This window comes from Myotis nattereri, assembly GCF_964212035.1.
Source record: "Myotis nattereri genome assembly, chromosome: 3".
Lineage (NCBI taxonomy): Eukaryota > Metazoa > Chordata > Mammalia > Chiroptera > Vespertilionidae > Myotis > Myotis nattereri.
Genome location: NC_138077.1, coordinates 31918712 through 31938152, shown reverse-complemented (window position 1 = coordinate 31938152; position 19441 = coordinate 31918712). Strand labels below are relative to the sequence as shown.

The 19441-nt window shown below is 45.5% G+C and overlaps 1 protein-coding gene across 9 annotated transcripts in view; it reads left to right on the top strand.

Annotated features, from left to right (window-relative positions):
• Positions 1-19441, top strand: part of TNIK (TRAF2 and NCK interacting kinase) — a 344036-nt gene that overhangs the window by 248641 nt on the left and 75954 nt on the right. For all 9 annotated transcript variants that reach the window (XM_081085916.1, XM_081085915.1, XM_081085912.1 and 6 more), the window contains exons 11-12: positions 4125-4191; positions 9379-9583. In XM_081085916.1, coding sequence (XP_080942042.1) covers positions 4125-4191; positions 9379-9583 — 272 coding nt within the window. The remainder of the gene's footprint in view (positions 1-4124; positions 4192-9378; positions 9584-19441) is intronic.

Genomic DNA, 19441 nt, shown 5'->3' with positions numbered 1-19441 from the left:
ATCATTGGAAAGGACATCAGTCCCAACTTGAGGTCCTAGGACTGTTTGGATAGAGACTCAAAAATTCCTTAACTAGCATCCTGACCAATGTAAACATGCATGTGGTCTGGGGCAGGTTTTATGACTACTTGGGTTGGGAGGTAGGAAGGTTGAGGTAGGGAATGAAGGGGAGAGATGCAGGGGATAGACAGGTGAGTTCTCCCTGGCAGCGGGGGGTGGGGGGGGGAGGAAGAGGGGGAAGCTGGCAGTGAAGTCGCAGTAAGGAGGCCGTGTAGAGCTAGCAAGGTGAGCACTGAATGTGCAGGGAGTGGAGAATAGAGAGGAAGGCCTGGGATGGGGATGGGAGGAACTTGGTGATACGCTTTTCCTCGCCTCGATCCTCTCCACCTGTCTCTTTTGTTCTTCACAATCCAGAAGGAGTAGTGGAAGGTGATGGGCAGCATAGGACAGGGTTGCCCTCTTTTTATTTGGTTTTCCTTCGTCTTTGCCTCTGAAGTTAATTTCTAATGTGGCAAGGTATGAGCAGGGACCCAGGGGGTGGGGTGCTGAGCAGTGTAGGAGTCAAGATTAGGCGGAGGAAAGATCAGCAGAGGGCTTGCTTGGAGAGGAGGAGAAATCCTCGTGAAGGTTCGAGAGAAGAGATCCTCCTTTGCTGCCAGTCAGAGACTCAGGAAAATGTGTGATCAGGTTAGGTTCAGAGCAGGCAGTTATGAGGCTCAGCCAAAAAGGAGGTCCACCTCCAGTTGTTTGTGATGGAGAAGGACAAGGTACCAATGAGAACCAAGGAGCTGGGGGCAGGGCAGCCCAAGCTGGAGGAACTAGGCATGAAAAGAAATAGGTTAAGTGATAGTCAAAAAGGACTAATTTTTTTCAACTGTTTACTTATTAATAGTGGTCATGGGCCACTCTGTGAAGTCAAAATTTTAAAGGAAATATTTTAGGGTGGTATGTCAGACATGCAACCATTCAAGGCCACCTTCTCTAAAAAAGGAAATTTCTTTTACTGTGGGTATATAAAGTAGGTTAAGTGCTCAGAATTTTGTTTTCAGACTCAAATATTAAGTTCAGATGCTAGCTCTACTCTTTGAGAGTTATGTGAACTTCCCCCGGTTTTCTAATCTTTAAAATAGAGCTGGGTTTATTATAATAATTAGTGTTGCCTGGCATTGTTGCAAAGATTAAATGTGATGGTATGTGTAAATCGCTTCATACAATGCCTGGCACATAGACATACTTGATAAAGATTGGCTATTCTTATTTACATGATTCTTTATGGACCTATAATTTTTCAGTACCATCCAGGATTACTTTCTGAGAACTCTCTGACCTGTAAGGATGGATAAAGTGTGTGCCTTGGGTTGTCTTCACATTTTGTTGATATAAACTCTGGAATGTGAGTCAGAACTCTCTATCCCATGAAAAAAGACTATTTTTAATGTGTTCCTTCTTTGCAAAGTAGGAGAGAAGAGTTCTGGTAGTAGGTATACTCAAGTCTCCTTCTAGTATCATATATTTGACCCCTTTACCCTCTTCTACCTTCCCTGACTCCCCTACCCCTTTAGTAACCACCATAGAATCTAACACTTTTTTATTTTATTTTGTTTTATTTTATTTTATTTTATTTATTATTAGAGTGAGGAAAGGAGAGAGAGACATCTATGTGAGAGAGAAACATCAACAGGTTGCCTTCTGTACGTGCCCCAACCAGCGATCAAACCCACAACCCAGGCATGTGCCCTGACTGAGAATTGAACCAGCAACCTTTTGGTGCACAGAATGATGCTCAACTAACTGATCCTCTCTGGCTGGGTGAATCAAACAATTTTAATGTTCATTGCTTTATGATATTTTTGCCTGATATTATTTTTTTCCTTAAAATATGTTGATGCATGCTAATTTAAGCCAGTGTTATAAAAGCAATCAAACCAGATTCTGGAGAAGTATTACAATTAAGAAGCCTGATAAATGAAGGTTTTACCCTAGAGAGTAAAAATAATTGGATTAATTGGGTGCTTTTTTCCTTGATATAATTACCTTTAATAGATAAATTTTCTGTATTTTACTTTGAACTCTGTTTCTTGAAAGTTGGAAATATTAAACTTTTAATGTAGAATATTGAAACACTTTATGAAAGTTCTCTATGTAAGTAGCCTAAATATATGAAGCTAACTTGTGATTTTAGAAAATATGCTTGAAGTCATCACACTTTCAGCTTCATTTAATTATCCCTTTAATGGCTAAATAGTATGGAAAGCAAAGTGTGTTCAAGTTTATGATGAAACTAGAGGCCTGGTACACAAAAATCCAATCACGGGGGTGGGGGGTGGGGGTGGGGGGGGGGGAGGAAGTCCCTCAGCCTGCCTGCACCCTCTCGCAGTCCGGGACCTCTCAGGGGATGTCTACCTACCGGCTTAGGCCCACTCCCTGGGGGATCGGGCCTCAGTTGGCAGTCAGACATCCCTCTGGCAGCCCAGGAGCCCTCGGGGGATATTCAACTAATGGCTTAGGGCCACTCCTGCCACTGCTGCTGCGCTGGCCAGCCATGAGGTAGCTTCTGGCTGAGCGGCGCTCCCCTTGTGGAAGCGCACTGACCACCAGGGGGCAGCTCCTGCATTGAGTGTCTGCCCCCTGGTGGTCAGTGCACATCATAGCAACCGGTCGTTCTGCCGTTGGGGTCAATTTGCATATTACCCTTTTATTATATAGGATGCTATGGTCCTCAGCATGCCCCTGGTGGTCACATAACCAAGTTGCAGTTTTAGTTCCTTTAGGGGTACACAAATATTTTCCAAGTGGTAATTACTAACCCACAGCTATGAAAGGATAACAGTAATGTGACACTACCCTTCCTTGCTTAAAATCAAAAGCAACCCACAGAAGAGTTCTCAGCATGGTTTATATAAGGATCAGCAAGCCTGATATATATCAGACCTGCTGGCCTTTCCCACTCCATCTGCTTTTCTCACACCCAGACATCTCACCACTCATGTCATTGTTTCCTGAATATGCCATGCATTGTAATACTGTCAGCCACTGTCAGTTGGTTATGTTGCTTAGAATGCCCTTTTTCACCAGTTTCAGCTACCATCTGCCTGGAAACGGCCCACTGACCTTCCAAGGCCCACCTCATTTCCTCCCCAAAGATTTCATGTCCCCTTCCCCATCATGACCAGTGGACTCGGCTGATCCTTTCTCCGATATCGTATTGATGTTTTTATGTACTTCTATTTAGCACATAATATGTTGGAAAGAACACTAGTTTTAAAATTGGAAAAAGTTTGTTTTGAATTCTAAATCCAAATCCCAGATTTATTAATGAGATGACATTGGTCATATTTCTTAACCTCTTATAATCTCAGTGTCTTCACTTGAAAAGTGGGTATTATGTTGAAGGATTGTTATGAGAAATAAATAGGAGAACACTGGTAAAGTATCAAGTATGGTGAGTGGCATGGGAGATACCCAACAAAGATTAGTTCCCTTTCTTTATAGTCACAGGGACTCTGATTTCTTATTTATCCGTCTTGTCCATTAAATTTTAATCTCCTGCAAAGCAAAGACTCAGTCTTAATCATTATTGCATGTTAACCTAACATATAATTGAATTAAATGGATGTCCCCAGAGGGTCAATCAAAACACATTTAACTCTCTTTTTAATAGCACATACTGCCAAACGTCTCTTTCTAGTATTTACCATGATATCTAAAGACAATTGGTGAGTCCATATAAGTCATATTAAAATTCCTACTTGAAAAATTATTAAAACTGACAATAAGTTAACTGGGCCAATGAAAGATTCATTTAGGTGGTTCTATATTGTGAGTCAACACAAACTGAAAGGTTATTTTTCAATTCCTTGTCTTCACCTTTGTATGAGTATCGGGAATTGGAGACAGCGATCTTGAGTCAGGTGGGACAGGCTTGGATGTGGTTAATTCCATGTACTTGGATTCAGCTAATGGGAACTTTTGGAACTCAAGTCAGGGTGTCTGGGGCCTGTCCCAGCTCAGCATTAATGACAACTCTTTGGATCTCAGTTTATTTATATATGAAATGAGGAGTTTGGGCTTCACAGGGCTAAGTTTCTGTTTTATGCACTAACCTTCTGTGCGTCTCTCTTTAGATGAGACAGAGTATGAGTACAGTGGAAGTGAGGAAGAAGAGGAGGAGAATGACTCAGGAGAGCCCAGGTAGGAGCGGAAGAGCCACGTCTTCTCATTTCCACATTCTGAATTGTGCTTGTGACTCACTTCCTATTGATTTATAGGTTCATTTTTTTTAAGAATCCCAGCATGATGGTCTTCTTTAATTTATTGCCTACAAACATGCTCATTCATTTGGGAAAATTTTCCTAGGCAGATTCATGGAAATGTGGAAATCAGCGTATTCTTTACCCTGTTCCCCAAGATTTATGGTCTCTATTCTAAGACCTTGTTTCTTCACATCTGTAATGTGTAGAATGGGCAGCAGGCAATTATCTGGGTGATACAGAACTAAAAGTACTTAAACTACATCTTTCTGGAGACCTAAGTGGTATTTTTGAACGTGAGTCATTCAATTCATACCTTTGAGAAGCCCATTTGGACAGCCACTGTTCTTGTCACACGCCTCGGTATTTTCACCGCAGCCTAATCCAAGAGGAAACAATTTCCAGAAGATCAAATTACACTCTAGAGGTGAACCCTAAATAGAGACTTTCATGCCCACTCCTGTTGTCATGTGTCAGACCCCAGAATCAAGTGCTGCTTAATTATTATCATCTCTACATTTTGAATTTCAATTGACTTTGATTCCAACTTTCTTCTAGTCTGTGTTTATAAATAATTAATGCCAGTGTGCTCACGCTGCCAGGATCTCTCTTTCGTGAGAGAATTCAGCTGGCGGCAGTTCAGTGAGCTCAGGGCACAGTCACACATATCATGGTGGGCACGCTGTTCATGTGAGGTGAGATTAAATGGGGAAAATGCACAAGTAGAAACATCACTGGGATATGTGGGTCTTCATTCATTAGCCATCCCAGGAGAACCCAGTGCTCCTGAAGAAGGAGCAGTTCCCATACTGTAGAGGTGGAGCTTCTTGACCAAGGAAGGGGCCAGTTCATTCACTACTAGGATAAGCTGGTAGGTTCCTTTTCGGAGCAAACTCAGACCTACCAAGCTGGATTATTGCCAAAATACCCAGAACAGGGCAGGTGGGACTGAGCTTGCTGGGTCACCCGGTTTTACTCTGTTTCACACCACAGGACTTCTCAAGGTCAAAGACTGAAAGATAATTCTTTTCTTCCAGCTGATACTTAACAACCTGGCCACCCCTAGCTTAGCTGCATTGAGATGATGACTGTCAAGTAGTGACATGGCAAATGATCATTCTTGTGAAGCCAAGGACCAAATGCCCTGCTTTCAGAGAAGTTGCACACTATTTTCCAAAGCTCACCCAGGCAGCCGTGTCAGTCATTCTGATCACTCTCTAGAGATCTGAAAAAGCCCTTTTTAACTAATGCTTGCTAAACTGCATGTTAGCAGTCACTTAGGGAGACAATCTAGCCATGCCTTGACATTTCTATAATTGTAACATGTCATTATGTCACACTGAAGACTATGTTCCAAGTCCTGTTTTATGGACACATCTAATTAATAATCTTCATGAAATCCTGAAAAGTAGAAAGAGACAGTGGTTATCTCATTTTAGAAATGAGGTAACAGTCCAAGGGTGGCAACCTGGTCACACACCAAGTTCATGATGGAGTCAGTAATGCCGCTCAGATCACCTGACATTGACCCAGCATCCTCGTGTGCACGTGAGGGTCCAGAAGCCCCCCTGCCTTCACACAGAGCAGGTGGCCTGCGTAGATAAGCATTGTCATTTGGGCTTTGCTTAGAGTTCTACACAAAGGCTGTGCATTTTAGGGGAGGATTGTTAGTAGAATCCAAGCACTGTCTCTTGTCTGGAATGTCACAAACGAAGGCTTTTTATGTCATTTTCTGGCAGTATCTCACATAGCATGCTATCCAATCTCCAGAACAGAATGATCACCTCATCAGCTGCCACCAAAGCGGCTCCTCCCACCAGCATTCTCCATCTCAGTTGTTCTCACCACCATTGCCCAGGTGCCAAGACCAAACTTGCAAGTCATCCTTCAATCCACACATTAGATCCACCAACAGATTTCATGAACTCTGTTCCAAATGATTCTCCCAACTTCCATCCCTGCCATTCCCACCCTGAAGTCTCCACCCCAGAGCCACTTCAGTAGCAGTCCAGCTGGTGGCCTTGCTTGTCCTACTACCCGCTGCAGTCTGTCGTCCATTCAGCAGCCAAACAAATCAAATCATGTTACTCTCCTGCTTAATCTTTCCTTGTGTGGCTCTGCCCTCACTGCCCTGTCTCTCTGACCTCCTCTACCACTCTCCCTGTCATTCCCTCTTGCTGGGGGGTTTCTCAGCATCTAGAAGGGCTCAGGAATTTGGAAAAGGGGCTGCGAGTAAATTAATAAAGAGATTAGACATGAAATATAAATTTGGAAGGCATTTTGGGGAGTCAGAGGAGAGCTAGCTTCAGTAACCAAGTTCTCTGAATCTCTGGACCCCCTAACTTTTTATTAACACAAATTGCCCTAAAGCAAAGCAGATATACATATCGAAAGGTAAGGTTTGGTGTACAGTAGGAATTGTCAGGTTGGGGGAACTACCTTTGGCTGTCAGGCAGCAGGCAATAATAAATGCAAATCTTTCGGTTTGGGGAAATGCTTTCAGCTATTCCAGCAGGCAATAATATATATCTTCAGCCCTGCTGAAGCCTCAAGGTCCACCAACCTTTTGATGAACTTTTGCATTTATGACCTGCTGGAATTATCCCCCAGCACCCTCTGCTCTTGGAAAGACCACTGGAGCTCAGGTACTTGAAGAGGCCACACCTGTCCCCACCACAGACCTCTATACAGCTGACCCTTAACACAGTTTTGAACTGCCCAGGCCCTCAGATACATAAGGCTGACTATGTGCATTGATATATGCCATTTATACAGGGGTCTTGACTATCCTTGGATTTTGGTATCTGCAAGGGGATGGGGGGTGTGTCTTAGAACCAATACCCGATGGATATTGAGTGATAACTAAGTTTTGGGGGAGTCCAAAGTTATACACAGATTTTCTACTGCACAAGGAAGTGGTGAGCACCCCTACCCCGTGTTATTCAGGGCTCAGTTGTACTTGCTTTTCCTTCTGCCTGAAGGATTCTTCCCTACCTCTTCTTATGACTGACTCTTCATCATTTGAGTCTTAGCTCAACTGTCACCTTCTTGGAGAGGTCTTCCCTAATCACCCTATCCAAAGCAGAACCCTAATCTTTACCCCAGCACCCTTGCCATTGTCACTCATCAACTATTAACACCTTATCTTCTATAGAGCTGATCAATACCTGAAATTATGCTATTTGTAATTGGTCTGTCTGCCTAATTATTTTTCAGCCTTTCCCACAAGAACATAACTCTAGAGAAAGAATTTGGTTACCTCCTACTGTATCCACTAGAGCCTGCTGTGTAGTAGGCACTCAATAATTATTTAATGTATTTATTTCAAGTGAGAGCTGCCAGAAAGATTAAAAGGGCTAGGTTTGTATGAACAGACTAGAGGCCCAGTGCACAAAATTGGTGCACAGTGGGGGAGGGTCCCTCAGCTCGGCCTGCACCCTCTCCAATCCGGGATCCCTCTCGCAATCTGGAACCACTGGCTTCTAACTGCTCACCTGCCTGCCTGCCTGATGCCCCTAACTGCTCCCCTGCTGGCCTGATGGCCGTAACTCAGCTGTGGGCAAACTACGGCCTGTGGGCCAGATCCGGCCCGTTTGAAATGAATAAAACTAAAAAAAAAAAAAAGACCGTACCCTTTTATGTAATGATGTTTACTTTGAATTTATATTAGTTCACACAAACACTCCATCCATGCTTTTGTTCCAGCCCTCCGGTCCAGTTTAAGAACCCATTGTGGCTCTCGAGTCAAAAAGTTTGCCCACCCCTGCCCTAACTGCTCTCTCCTGCCGGCCTGATCCCCCTAACTGCTCTCCCCTCCTGGCCTGATCCCTCCTAACTGCCTATCTGCCCTCCCCTCCTGGCCTGATCACCCTAACTGCCTATCTGCCCTCCCCTCCTGGCCTGATCCTCCTAACTGCCCTCCCCTCCTGGCCTGATCCTCCTAACTGCCTATCTGCCCTCCCCTCCTGGCCTGATCCCTCCTAACTGCCTATCTGCCCTCCCCTCCTGGCCTGATCACCCTAACTGCCTATCTGCTCTCCCTTCCTCTCTGTACCCTTCGGACCCCCTGCGCAGGCATGCTGAGAGCTCTCCACCATGGCCCTGCACCCATCCTGATTGGTCGTTAGATGATGGCATCCCAGCCAATTTGCATATTCCTCTATTATTAGTATAGATAGGAGCCATTTTCTACCTGTCTGTTAGGCTGTTGTGTCTGTGACTTTGAGTTATACACATGCAGTTGGGTGGTGAGTAGGACAGCCCTCAATTACCAGTGTTTTTTTGTTCCTCTGCCCCCTTGTTCTCTCTGCCACATGCACATACAAACACATACATGCACACGCATGTGCCTAATGGCCATTTTGCCAGTGAGGTGGATTGAGGCTCACAGTTCTTAAAGGGAATCTAGGATCAGTGAGCTGGTTGAAGTCCCAGTTGCAAGTGGCCAGAACCAAACCACTTAACTTCACTTTAACCGGGGGGCGGCGGGGATGGCGCACAAGACAAGTCCTGAACCCTCGGACTTGGCAGACTTGGGTTCAAGTCCTGCTCTGTCGACCTTGGCTCCACACTTCCCCTCCCTGGCTCATCACATCTTCATCACATCTTCACGTGAGCAGCCTGCCCTTTGCCTCCTGTGGTTTGGTACAGAAGTCAAGGAGGTGATGTGAGTGAGGGTGACCTGTACTCCTCTAAGGAGAGTAGGTTCCCTCAGCTCCTGATTAATTTTTATTTTCTGGCTTTGTTCTTGCCTTTCTTAAACATGAAAATAAGCTGGTCTGGGGCTCAGGGCTTACACACACACTAAAGACTTTAGAAAGAGATCTTTGCCATGTCACAAGGGTGAGAGCGGTGTGGCCTCTAGGAATGTGACATCCCTCTAGGGAGGGTGTATGCAGCATGTGTACACAGTAGTCAGCTGAAAGGGGGTCCGGACACTAGTCTCTTACTTTGACGCTGTTTCTTTTGGGGGTGAGTAATATACTTAGTGGAGGACCTAGGAGCCTGTGCTTGAGCAAGTGGCTCCTCTAGATGGGTGATTTATTGGCCCTGAACTCCTCCCCCAAGATGCACGGTAGCAGTTGCTCTTGCCCCTTGTGGGGTCCTGATTTCTCTGTCCTGCCCACAGCTCCATTCTGAACCTGCCAGGAGAGTCAACCCTGCGGCGGGACTTCCTGCGGCTGCAGCTGGCCAACAAGGAGCGGTCCGAGGCCCTGCGGAGGCAGCAGCTGGAGCAGCAGCAGCGGGAGAACGAGGAGCACAAGCGGCAGCTGCTGGCCGAGCGCCAGAAGCGCATAGAGGAGCAGAAGGAGCAGCGGCGGCGGCTGGAGGAGGTGAGCGTGCTCCGGCTGCCTTTGCGCTCCACGTCTCTTGGTTGGGGTCACTCCCTGGGTATCCAGTGTGGGCCCAGGTCGCATCCTGAGGCCTGGCCTGCTTGGCGCATACACACCTTCAAATATCACCTTCTTGCCTAGCCAGTGTGGCTCAGTGGTTGAGCTCAACCGATGAACCAAGAGGTCGCTGGTTTGATTCCTGGTCAGGGCACATCCCCAGGTTGTGGGCTCGATCCCCAGCAGAGGGCGTGCAGGAGGCAGCCAATCGATGATTCTCTCTCATCACTGATGTTTCTCTCTCTCCCTCTCCCTTCCTCTCTGAAATCAATAAAAATATATTTAAAAATAAAAGATGACCTTCTCAGTGAGGCCTCCTTGACCACCTTACTTAAAATCACACTCCTCTCTCTGGCATGTCCTTGTCTCCTCTGCTTTCTTATTTTTACAGAGCTCCTGTCACCTTTACACATTCTCTGTAAGTATTTTCATCTGTCTCTTTCCACTGGGCTTTAAGCCCCTGAGGACAGGGGATTTTGTCCCTTTTATCCCTGATATATCTTCAATGGCCCAAACAGTGCCTAGCGCACAGATGCCTCATAAACATTTGTGGAATGAATGAACTAATTATGAATGAATGAGCCAGTGACTAAGAAGTAAAATATAGGTGTTAACTAGACCACAGTGAATAAGCAGGTAAGTGAGCTGACAAGTATGGAGAAGCAGGGCCTGCTTTTATTGACACGCCTTTGTTATTCCTCTGCACACTGGGGAAAGCAGCTGCAAGGCCTTCCAGACACCTTTGTGACCTGGGGCTTGTCTTCCAGTTTGTGGGCGAGACTTGCCTTCACCTGCAGGCATTGCTCTCATTTTTGTGGGGAACCATACCTCCGGCATGGCCGGTCCTGGCTGAGGCTCTTTCCTTTGTGGTCTTACAGACCAGACACTTATTAAAGCCTCCTTCCCAGAACCTTGCTCTGAGGCCTCCTTCCTGTGCCAGATACATCAAATACTCTAGACAATTAGGAACCCGATCGAGCAGAGGAAATCGGATGGCAGATAGAAGGTTCACTAACTGCGCAGTAATGGGGCAGGAATTTTAGTTTTCCCCAACACTGTCACGCTCCCCATTAACTGTTTACAGCATTCACTTGCACTGTCCAGTGGCCCCTGCAGTTAAAGGGGGGCGAATTGCAGACAGCGGGAGCAGATTGCTTTTTAAATGGCTCATCCAGGCCTCAGTTTCAGCTTGCAATGAATCCCATCAACCTCATTAGGTCTCTGGAATATTAATATGCAGACCAGCAGCAATACTGTCCAACAGTTGCAATTATTGAATGACTTCTGTGTGTCAGGGGCGGGTGGGGTACTTTGCTTATAGCCAAGATCTTATCTCCTATCATTATCTCTTTGCATTTATTCATCATTTCTCATGCAAAGTGCATATAATCTCCATTTAGCCGGAGGAAAATGAGGTTTAGGGAGGGGAAGTAATTAGTTCCATGTGGCAGGGCAGATGAGTGCAAAGCCGGGATTCACACCAGGTCTCCCTGATCCCATTGTTCACCTAGGCGAAGTGGTCGGCAAACTGTGGCTCGCGAGCCACATGCGGCTCTTTGGCCCCTTGAGTGTGGCTCTTCCACAAAATACCGACTTCTGAGCATGGGCCACGAAATTTCAATCGCACTGTACGTGCGCGCTCACACGTGGTATTTTGTGGAAGAGCCACACTCAAGGGGCCAAAGAAAAGAGCCGCATGTGGCTCGCGAGCCACAGTTTGCCAACCACTGACTAGGGCCCTGAAATGGTAAATGTACATACTAGTATCAGAGCTTTGAACTGTGATCCTCAAAATTGGAACTTGGAGGCTTCTGCAGGTAGCACTAGGCAAGGGAAGCTCTTTCTCAGCTAAGTATCTAAGTCTGTAATATCGTCTTTGTGCAGAACGCTCAGCACATTGCCCCAACAATTTGGCTCAGTGGTTGAACGTCGACCTGTGAACCAGAAGGTCATGGTTCCATTCCTGGTCAGGGCACATGCCGGGGTTGTGAGCTCAATCCCCAGTGGGGAGCTTGCAGGAGGCAGCCAATAGATGATTCTCTCATCATCGATGTTTCTCTCTCTCTCTCCCTTTCCTTTCCTCTCTGAAATCAATAAAAATTTATTTTTTAAAGAAAAGAACACTCAGTACATGAGAAGTTTAAAGCTCACCTTCTTCTAGTCTGAGACTTACACCATCGTAGAAAGAGGCACTGCAGTTCTGAGGGGCAGAGACCTCCGGAGGAGCAGGCAGAGGCAGTGGGAAGGGAGAGTGGGTGTGGTCAGGCAGCTCTCAGAAGTGAAGTGCGTGGTGCAACAGGGAAGCTGCCTGCACCTGTGGTTACTCACCTGGGTACATAGTGAAATTCTGGCACGTCCTTGTAGCTGTGCCCTGGTGTCACCTCCTTCAGCCCACCCAAGCCAGTTTGGGCTTCTACTGGTCTCCAGCCAAGGGTCACACCGTTTCCTCCAGGCACTCTGGTCTCTGAGGACCAAGGGCCGCTGCTGTTTGGATTAAAGGTTTACTCCCTAGATTCTTGGTCAAACCCCTCTCCCCAGCTAAGCACTGCCCCCCAAATCCTGCTTTTCCTGCTTTCTTCCCTGGCTTGTGGTTTATTTCTTCCAAGAGCATTTCCAAGACCGCTTCGTCATTGGAGCATCACACCATGAAAACCTTAGCTGTTTGCATCTGTGAACTCCTTGTGCAGTGATTTGTGACACTGCATTTGAGGATAAAATACTTACCGTGTAACCCTAGAAAATCCCCCATCATCCCATTTGAAATGCTGAAGAATGCAAACATGTGCATGGATACACACACACACACACACAAACACACATTTCCTTCTTTTACTTTTACTTAAACATAAAGACTAAAAGACCTTCGGCTCTTGGACCTAGATCCTTAATTAATGCAACATCTTTTCCAAGGAGGCATTGTATTATTTTGTTGTTTTGATGTTTTAGATTTTGTTCCCTCTTACCTGGTTTGATTTATTTGAGCTTTAAATGTTTTTTTATTAAGTTGCTGGAATCATCATTCCTAACAGTTATGAAGCACTTACCATATGACAGGTACTCTGTTCAGCACTTTATGCGAATTGGCTCATTTAATCCTCAGAGCCACCCCAGTCAGTCTGAAGATAATGCAGCCAAGCCTCACAGAGGTTAATAACTTGTTCAAGGTCACACGGCTTCAAAAGAAACCAGATTTTAAAGCCAGGGGTCGGACTTTGGAGCCCGAGTGCTGTCGCTGCACCCGTCCTGCCTCACCGCTGATAAGCCATTGTCAGCCTGCTTTTCCATAGTCTTCACCTGGCCTCCCCTTCGGTGGCCTTTTATCTGGATTTCGGAGCCAGGGCAGGGAAGCTGCACCCCGCGGTGCTCATCTCTGAGCGGGTTCTGGCTCTCCTGCTCCCAGTCGGAGCCACCGCCGAGGCTTCCTCACATCTCTTCTTTGGTGGCATTTCCATAGCCTCTCCCTTGGATGCAGGTCAGCGTTCAGACTCAGGGGGGCACACGTATCCCTGGGAACACACCCTGTCAGTCCCCACCTGCACAGAAGGCGACTGCATGCGTGAGGACCCTTGGCTCTGTGCACCAGTGTGCATGAACCCTGACTTCTCACCAGAAGCAGGAATGCTTGTGACTGCAGGACATCAAGAGATTATACCTTACACATATGTAATACCCTTTGTAATACTTTAAGCAATAAATTAAAAAATAAATAAATAAATAAAAATAAAAGAGATTATACCTGCTTTATCTTTTGATCCTATATCTTGTCCCTATTGCTCAATAGAGAAGAAAAAGAAATAGGAAGCTCAGATGGCTGTAAGTTCTGAACCTCTAAGTAATGACTGTCTCTGCCACCAGGGACGCCCCTCCTGTGTCCTTCTCCTACTGGATCCCCATCCACATCTGATGCCCTGGCCTGGGGTGACAACTTGAGTTTCTGGTGTTCTGAGTAGGAACTTGAACTACATCATCACATGGAGGCAGTTAAAGTCTATAGGTAGACTTGCAAATGTTGCATTGCTGTGGTCAGGTAGGCTTGTGTAGGCATGCTGGGAAATACACCCCCATTTCCAAATAAAGGCCCTTCAGGTGTCCTTTTGGTCACATGAGGCTGTGTAGGTTACAGCCATTGTCTTCCTCGGTGATCTCAGATGTCAGCTCCTACCAGGGCTCTCTAAGGAATCCCTGCATGTCCTTTGCTATTTATGGGTCACCACGTGGATTTGGCGTGGTTCTAAATCAGTATCCGCATATTCTTGGAAGGACTTTGTACAGTGAAGGTAGTCATTTTTCAGCTTCTGAAAAGATGTGGCTTCAAGCCAATTAAATGGTGAATGCAAGACTCTCAGCTGTGTCCAATGACAAAGTACAATTTATAACTAAGTTCCAGGAGCTTGATTAAACCCAGCTCAGGGGAATGAGCCAGCAATAGTGAGACAGCGCAGGTAGAGGGCTTCCTCTATTTTACTCAGTCCAATAAACTTTTCCATTGCTTGGCCCAGACAAGGCACAACTTACTTTATTCTCTACTACAGAGTTAGGAGCCAGGAGGTGTTGGGACACCCACTCTGGTCATCTTTGCCGACACTGACCTTGAGCAGAAGGTTTATGGTGATGCCTGATTCTGCTCAAGGGTTTGAGATGATACTAGTGAGATATATATATTTCAATTTGCAGAAGACCTTTTATACTTCATTTTGGAAAGAGTATATTTAAGTCACAGGAATGAATCAAATTGATCCCAGGAGTGCCAACTTGCTCCATGGGGTGAACTTCTATCCTTCAGAGAATTGCGTTAATTTTTTTAAGCCACCTGGGTCTCGGTCAGTGCCCTTCAAGACCATTTGACATTGTCCAGTGATAAAACAACCAGTTCTACCTAAAAGATAGCATACTGCTTTGGTTCTGTCACCTGAAGTTTTTTTTCTGTGTGTGTTTTTTTGTGTGTGTTTTTTTTTTAAGAAATACCACTGATATCTTATTCACTAGTAGTACTGGAACCCTACTGTACAAAATGAGAGACTGGCAGTCTCAGCAGTGAGTTCTCTCTAAGCCTCTAGCGTTTTATGGTGACTGAGGCGTTCAAGGACATTGAGCCCAACTGTTGTTGCTTAAGTGTACAGAAGAATTAAAACCTTTCCCCTATTTCTGCAGGCAGTCATTTAACAAATTTAGTGACTGTCTGCTTCCACTATGCAGGATACTGGGAATACAGTCTGCCCTTGTGAAGACTAGATCTGTGAGGGAAACAGGCATTAGGCAAATATTCACCCAAGTAATCATTCTTTATCATTGCCAGAGTGACGTGGTAGAGAAGAATGCGCACTATGGGCATGTACCACGGGGACAGGAGCCTAGCCTGGCTGGGAGGCATGTTGTTTGGAGTCCAGCTGAAGGAGAGCAGAGGATGTAGGCAGGGAAGCAGGGCTTCTTAGGCCAAGCTAGGGAGTTTTGAATTTTACTTTAAGAATAGTGGGGAAATATTTACATGTTAACCAAGAGAATATGATCAGATCTGCAGTTTTATTTTTATTTATTTTTTAAAACTTTTATTAAAATGTATTTTTATTTCAGAGAGGAAGGGAGAGAGAGAGATAGAAACATCAATGATGAGAATCATCGATCAGCTGCCTCCTGCACGCCCCCTACTGGGGATCGAGCTTACAACCCAGGCGCGTGCCCTTGACGAGAATCCACCTGGGACCCTTCAGTCCACAGGCTGCCGCGATACCCAATGAGCCAAACCAGTTAGGGCAGATCTGCAGTTTTAAAATGGAACTTTGGCTGTTGCAAGGAGAGGGATTGGAAGGAGCACAAGAGGGAGAGACAAGGTAGTCCAAGCCTGAGAGGGGAGTGATTTAGATGGATTGAGAAAAGTGGATCCATTTGAGAGAGATGTTGCCTGGAGAGCATGCAGGACCTGGGGTTGACTAGACGTCAGAGGTGAAGCAGAGCGGGCAGTCCCAGAAGGTTCCTGACATCAGACTGGACCATCCAGGTGGAGGACCACGTTTGGGAGGAGGATGATAAGATCAGTTTGGAACATAGTGAGTTTACGATGCCTATGAGGCAGCCAATGGTGATGCCAAGGATGCAGTTGGATTATAGAAACAGCTGTAGAAGGGGGTGAATGATGGGAAAGGTGGGAATTGCTGGTTTCTGGTAATGGAAGTCTACACTGAGGAGCGAGAAAGTCTGGGCCTGAACTCTGAGAAGTCAGAGCAGGAGAGGAGAAGCCAGCAAAGAAGACTGATAAGGACACAGAAGGAACGTCAGGAGACCTTGATGTTGAGCATAGGGTTAAAGGGACCAGCTCTGGGAAGGTTGCCCGAAGATCAAACATGATAGCAGGATCCTTTAGTTTCAAAAACAAAACAAAAAATATTTAAAAAAAAACTTTGCCCTGGTTGAGTGGCTCAATTGATTGAAGCATGGTCCCGTACACCAAAAAGTTGCGGGTAAATCTATGGAAAGGACATATCCTCAGGTGAGGATGTAAAAAAAAGGGGCGGGGGGGGGGGGGGAGGGTTGTGGTACTCTTTAGAAATGCATTCATTTCCTCTTTGTTTTGTAAGAAGATACTTACTTGCTCAGGAAGGCAGATCTGATTTTTAAGTGGAAAGTTGTTGGTTTGAATTTGAGGGCCACTGTGTACTACCTGCATGCTCTGGGTGTCCCCAGAGTCTCCCCGTATCCCACTTCCTGAGCATCCCACTGACAAGTCCAGTTTAACTGTTACTAGCAAGACCCACCTCAGACTTCTCTTTAGAGAACTTTGTATAATTACATGCTCATCTATTTGTGGTCAGCTTTGGCTTACAGTCCCTCTTAGCATTTGTTTTCACAGGGTAACCAGGCCAGCCTCACAGGAGCTGTGCCAGCCGGAGCCCAACCCCAGAGAAGACAGTGTTTGTGAGCTTATTCTTTGGAACCTAAGTAGTTTCTCCCAGCTGCTTGCTCTTAGACCAAAAAAAGCGCCAGCGGTAGGTGAGGGGGAGTGGGGGGGGGGAGCCGGGGAAAATAAAGGGACAGAGGAAAGCTGCATATCTCTTTAAGAGTCGGTATGTACAGGACAATATATCAAAGCTCTTAAAAGTCTCATGAGCACAGAGCATTTGGGGAAATTCTCTTGAGAGTCATATCTTGGCTAATGGTTACTTTCCTTAATAGATAGAAGTTTTTTAACTTTCTGATGCCTCGGTTTCTTCATTAGCACCATCTGAAATGACAATAGCATTTACGCCCAAGGCTACTGTGAGGATTAAATTAGTTAATTCATAGAAAGCTTAGAATGGGACCAATACTTACAAGACACTTAACCACTATTAGTTATTATTATTATTGGTATTGGGTCCCTTTGGCTGAAGTCAGAGATATAACTTCCAACAATTTGAATTCTTTCATGTGCAGCAGTAAAACCCTCTTGAATTTATTAAAATAAAATGTACCAACAGGTAAGATTTGTTTATGCCTTGGGAAAAATATTTGTTACAATACTAATAGCAATTCAGTTAAGTCATTAAGAATAAATGTGTCATTTGTTTTTTAAATGGCAGGATAACAGATTATGAGGCAAAGTACACCAGCTTTGAAGGTGTGGCGACCAAGGTGTGCCTCTAGCTATGTGATCTTTGGCCAAAGTACTTACCTTCTCCGAACCTCAGCTTCCTTATAGACACAATTAAGATACTATTTACTTTGTTGTGAGAAGTAAATGGAACCATATATACAGAAATCTAGGCACCTTGTCTGACACAGGCATGGACTGATATCCTTAGGTGAATATTTTATTGTCCTTGTGCAACTCATGATTTCAAAGTTGTTACTTTTCATTTGTTGGTTTTAAGGGTTTTCTGAATAGATAGCATTTCCATTTCCCTGCCTTTCTTAGTTCTCTAATATACCGTCCCTGTTTACTATAAAACCTGGACTTTGCCATCTCTTTTTGAGGGTCCTTCCCTGAGAGCACCCCTCTTCCTGTGTCTTGCTGGGATGTCCATCTACTGTTACTTTGGCCGGCAGTCCTGGCCTAGCCAGCACGGGAGGCAGCCCATCTTCACCCTCCTGGATGTACCTCGTTTACGAGGATCAAAGGCCACCTTGGAAGGTCTCTTCTTCCCAGCCGAGCCTCAGGAGACCTTCCCCTGGCCACCTCTACTTGTCAGTGGATTCTCTTATCGGTATTTCTTGCTGTCATTTCCAACACTGTCTAATTATAATCTCATTATTGTCAAGTGGCTGCATCGAGTCCTGAATTAAACCCATAAGAAGATAGGGTCCTTTTGATGCCTGAATAGTAAGTTCTGGGCATCAGGGACTCAGCACTAGAACTGACCCCTTCACCAAGGAGGTAGAAGCAAGGTATTCCAGCGTGTGTAAGGAAGAGACTGCCTGGGTTTGAATCCGGCGCTGCCACACCTTTGCGAGCTTAGACTAGACCTCTCTGCCTCAGTTTGCCCATTTATAAAATGGGACAGGGATAGTTTCAAGGAGTAAATGAGATAATACATAAAAAGTGCTTAGAGCAATACCTGGCACCCAGTAAGTACGCGAATAAATTCCAGAACACAGCTGTACAGGAAGGGAAATATCTTTGTTTCTCATTATCTGCCTAGTTGTTGCTCCTCTAAGTCAACCTCTCTTCAGGGCGAGGGCGAGGGCTCAGAGTTGCATGCAGCTGAGCTGGCTGAGTGGGTAGAAGCCGGAGCCAGGGACATGAGAGTGGCTGTGCATCAGTGTGGCATTCCCACTGGACCCCACCCCCAGGCTCTCCGAAGAGAGAGGCACCATGAGCAAGAATAACTCCCCCCTTTTAAGGCCTGGAGTGTTCATTCATCGGCACTGCTGAGAAATGGCATTCCGTTCATTTAATCATTAACTGTGGGCATCCTAATGTGTGCTGTAAGCAGGGGCCTCTGGCGCGAGGCAGAGGGGCCCTTTATTCCTGAATGTCATCAGCATTGGCACAAAGACTGAATGCTCCCTAGCTGGACCTAAGCTCCATTATTCCAATAACTGAACCGAAATTATGAAACAGCTGGGCGCCAGGCTGACAAACCGGATGCTCTTCGTCCCACGCTTCAGAGGCCATGTGGTGTGCATGGGTGTGTGGATCCCAGAAGGACAACTAACTCTCACTTACCTGCCGTGATGCAGGAGGTGGGGCTTTGTCTGTGTAGTCACCTGGATCCTTGATGGGAGGGGTTTCCTGCCAACGTGAGGAAGTTGCAGGAAAATGCTATTGTTATTTTAAATCCTTTTGCCCAGATCTCTTCCCATGCTTTCCAGGAATGGGAAAGATATGCTGGTTTATGTAAATACAGCATTTCATACTGGAAAGAGACGTTAGACAGTTGCTGACCGTAGGTGGATGGCAGGTATGGCCTTTCAGGGACTGTAGGCAGCGGGCATTACAGACCTGCCTTCCATTGTCTGGACTCTTCATGGAACCTCTTATTATCACATCTCGTCTGCGTTTCTTGTGTTTCATAATCATTATTAGTTGTTCCTGACCATAAAACTGCGACATCAAAATAGTTTCACCGAATGTTATTTCACATGGCATTTGCTTCGAATTGTTTTCATTTCACTTTTATTTTCTTCAGTGAGTAGTTTTATAGACTCATAGAGGTTGGGGAAGATAAGGGACCTCAAAAGTGATCTAAGCTACTTCTCTCAAAGCAATATCTTGATGATGTTCTTCAAACAGAGTCATTTAGCCTGTTTAATGTATGATCTCTGCATATACTTTTAGAGGCTTAATGCAGCCTATTCTATTTTTGAGCAACTTAGCCTATTATTGAT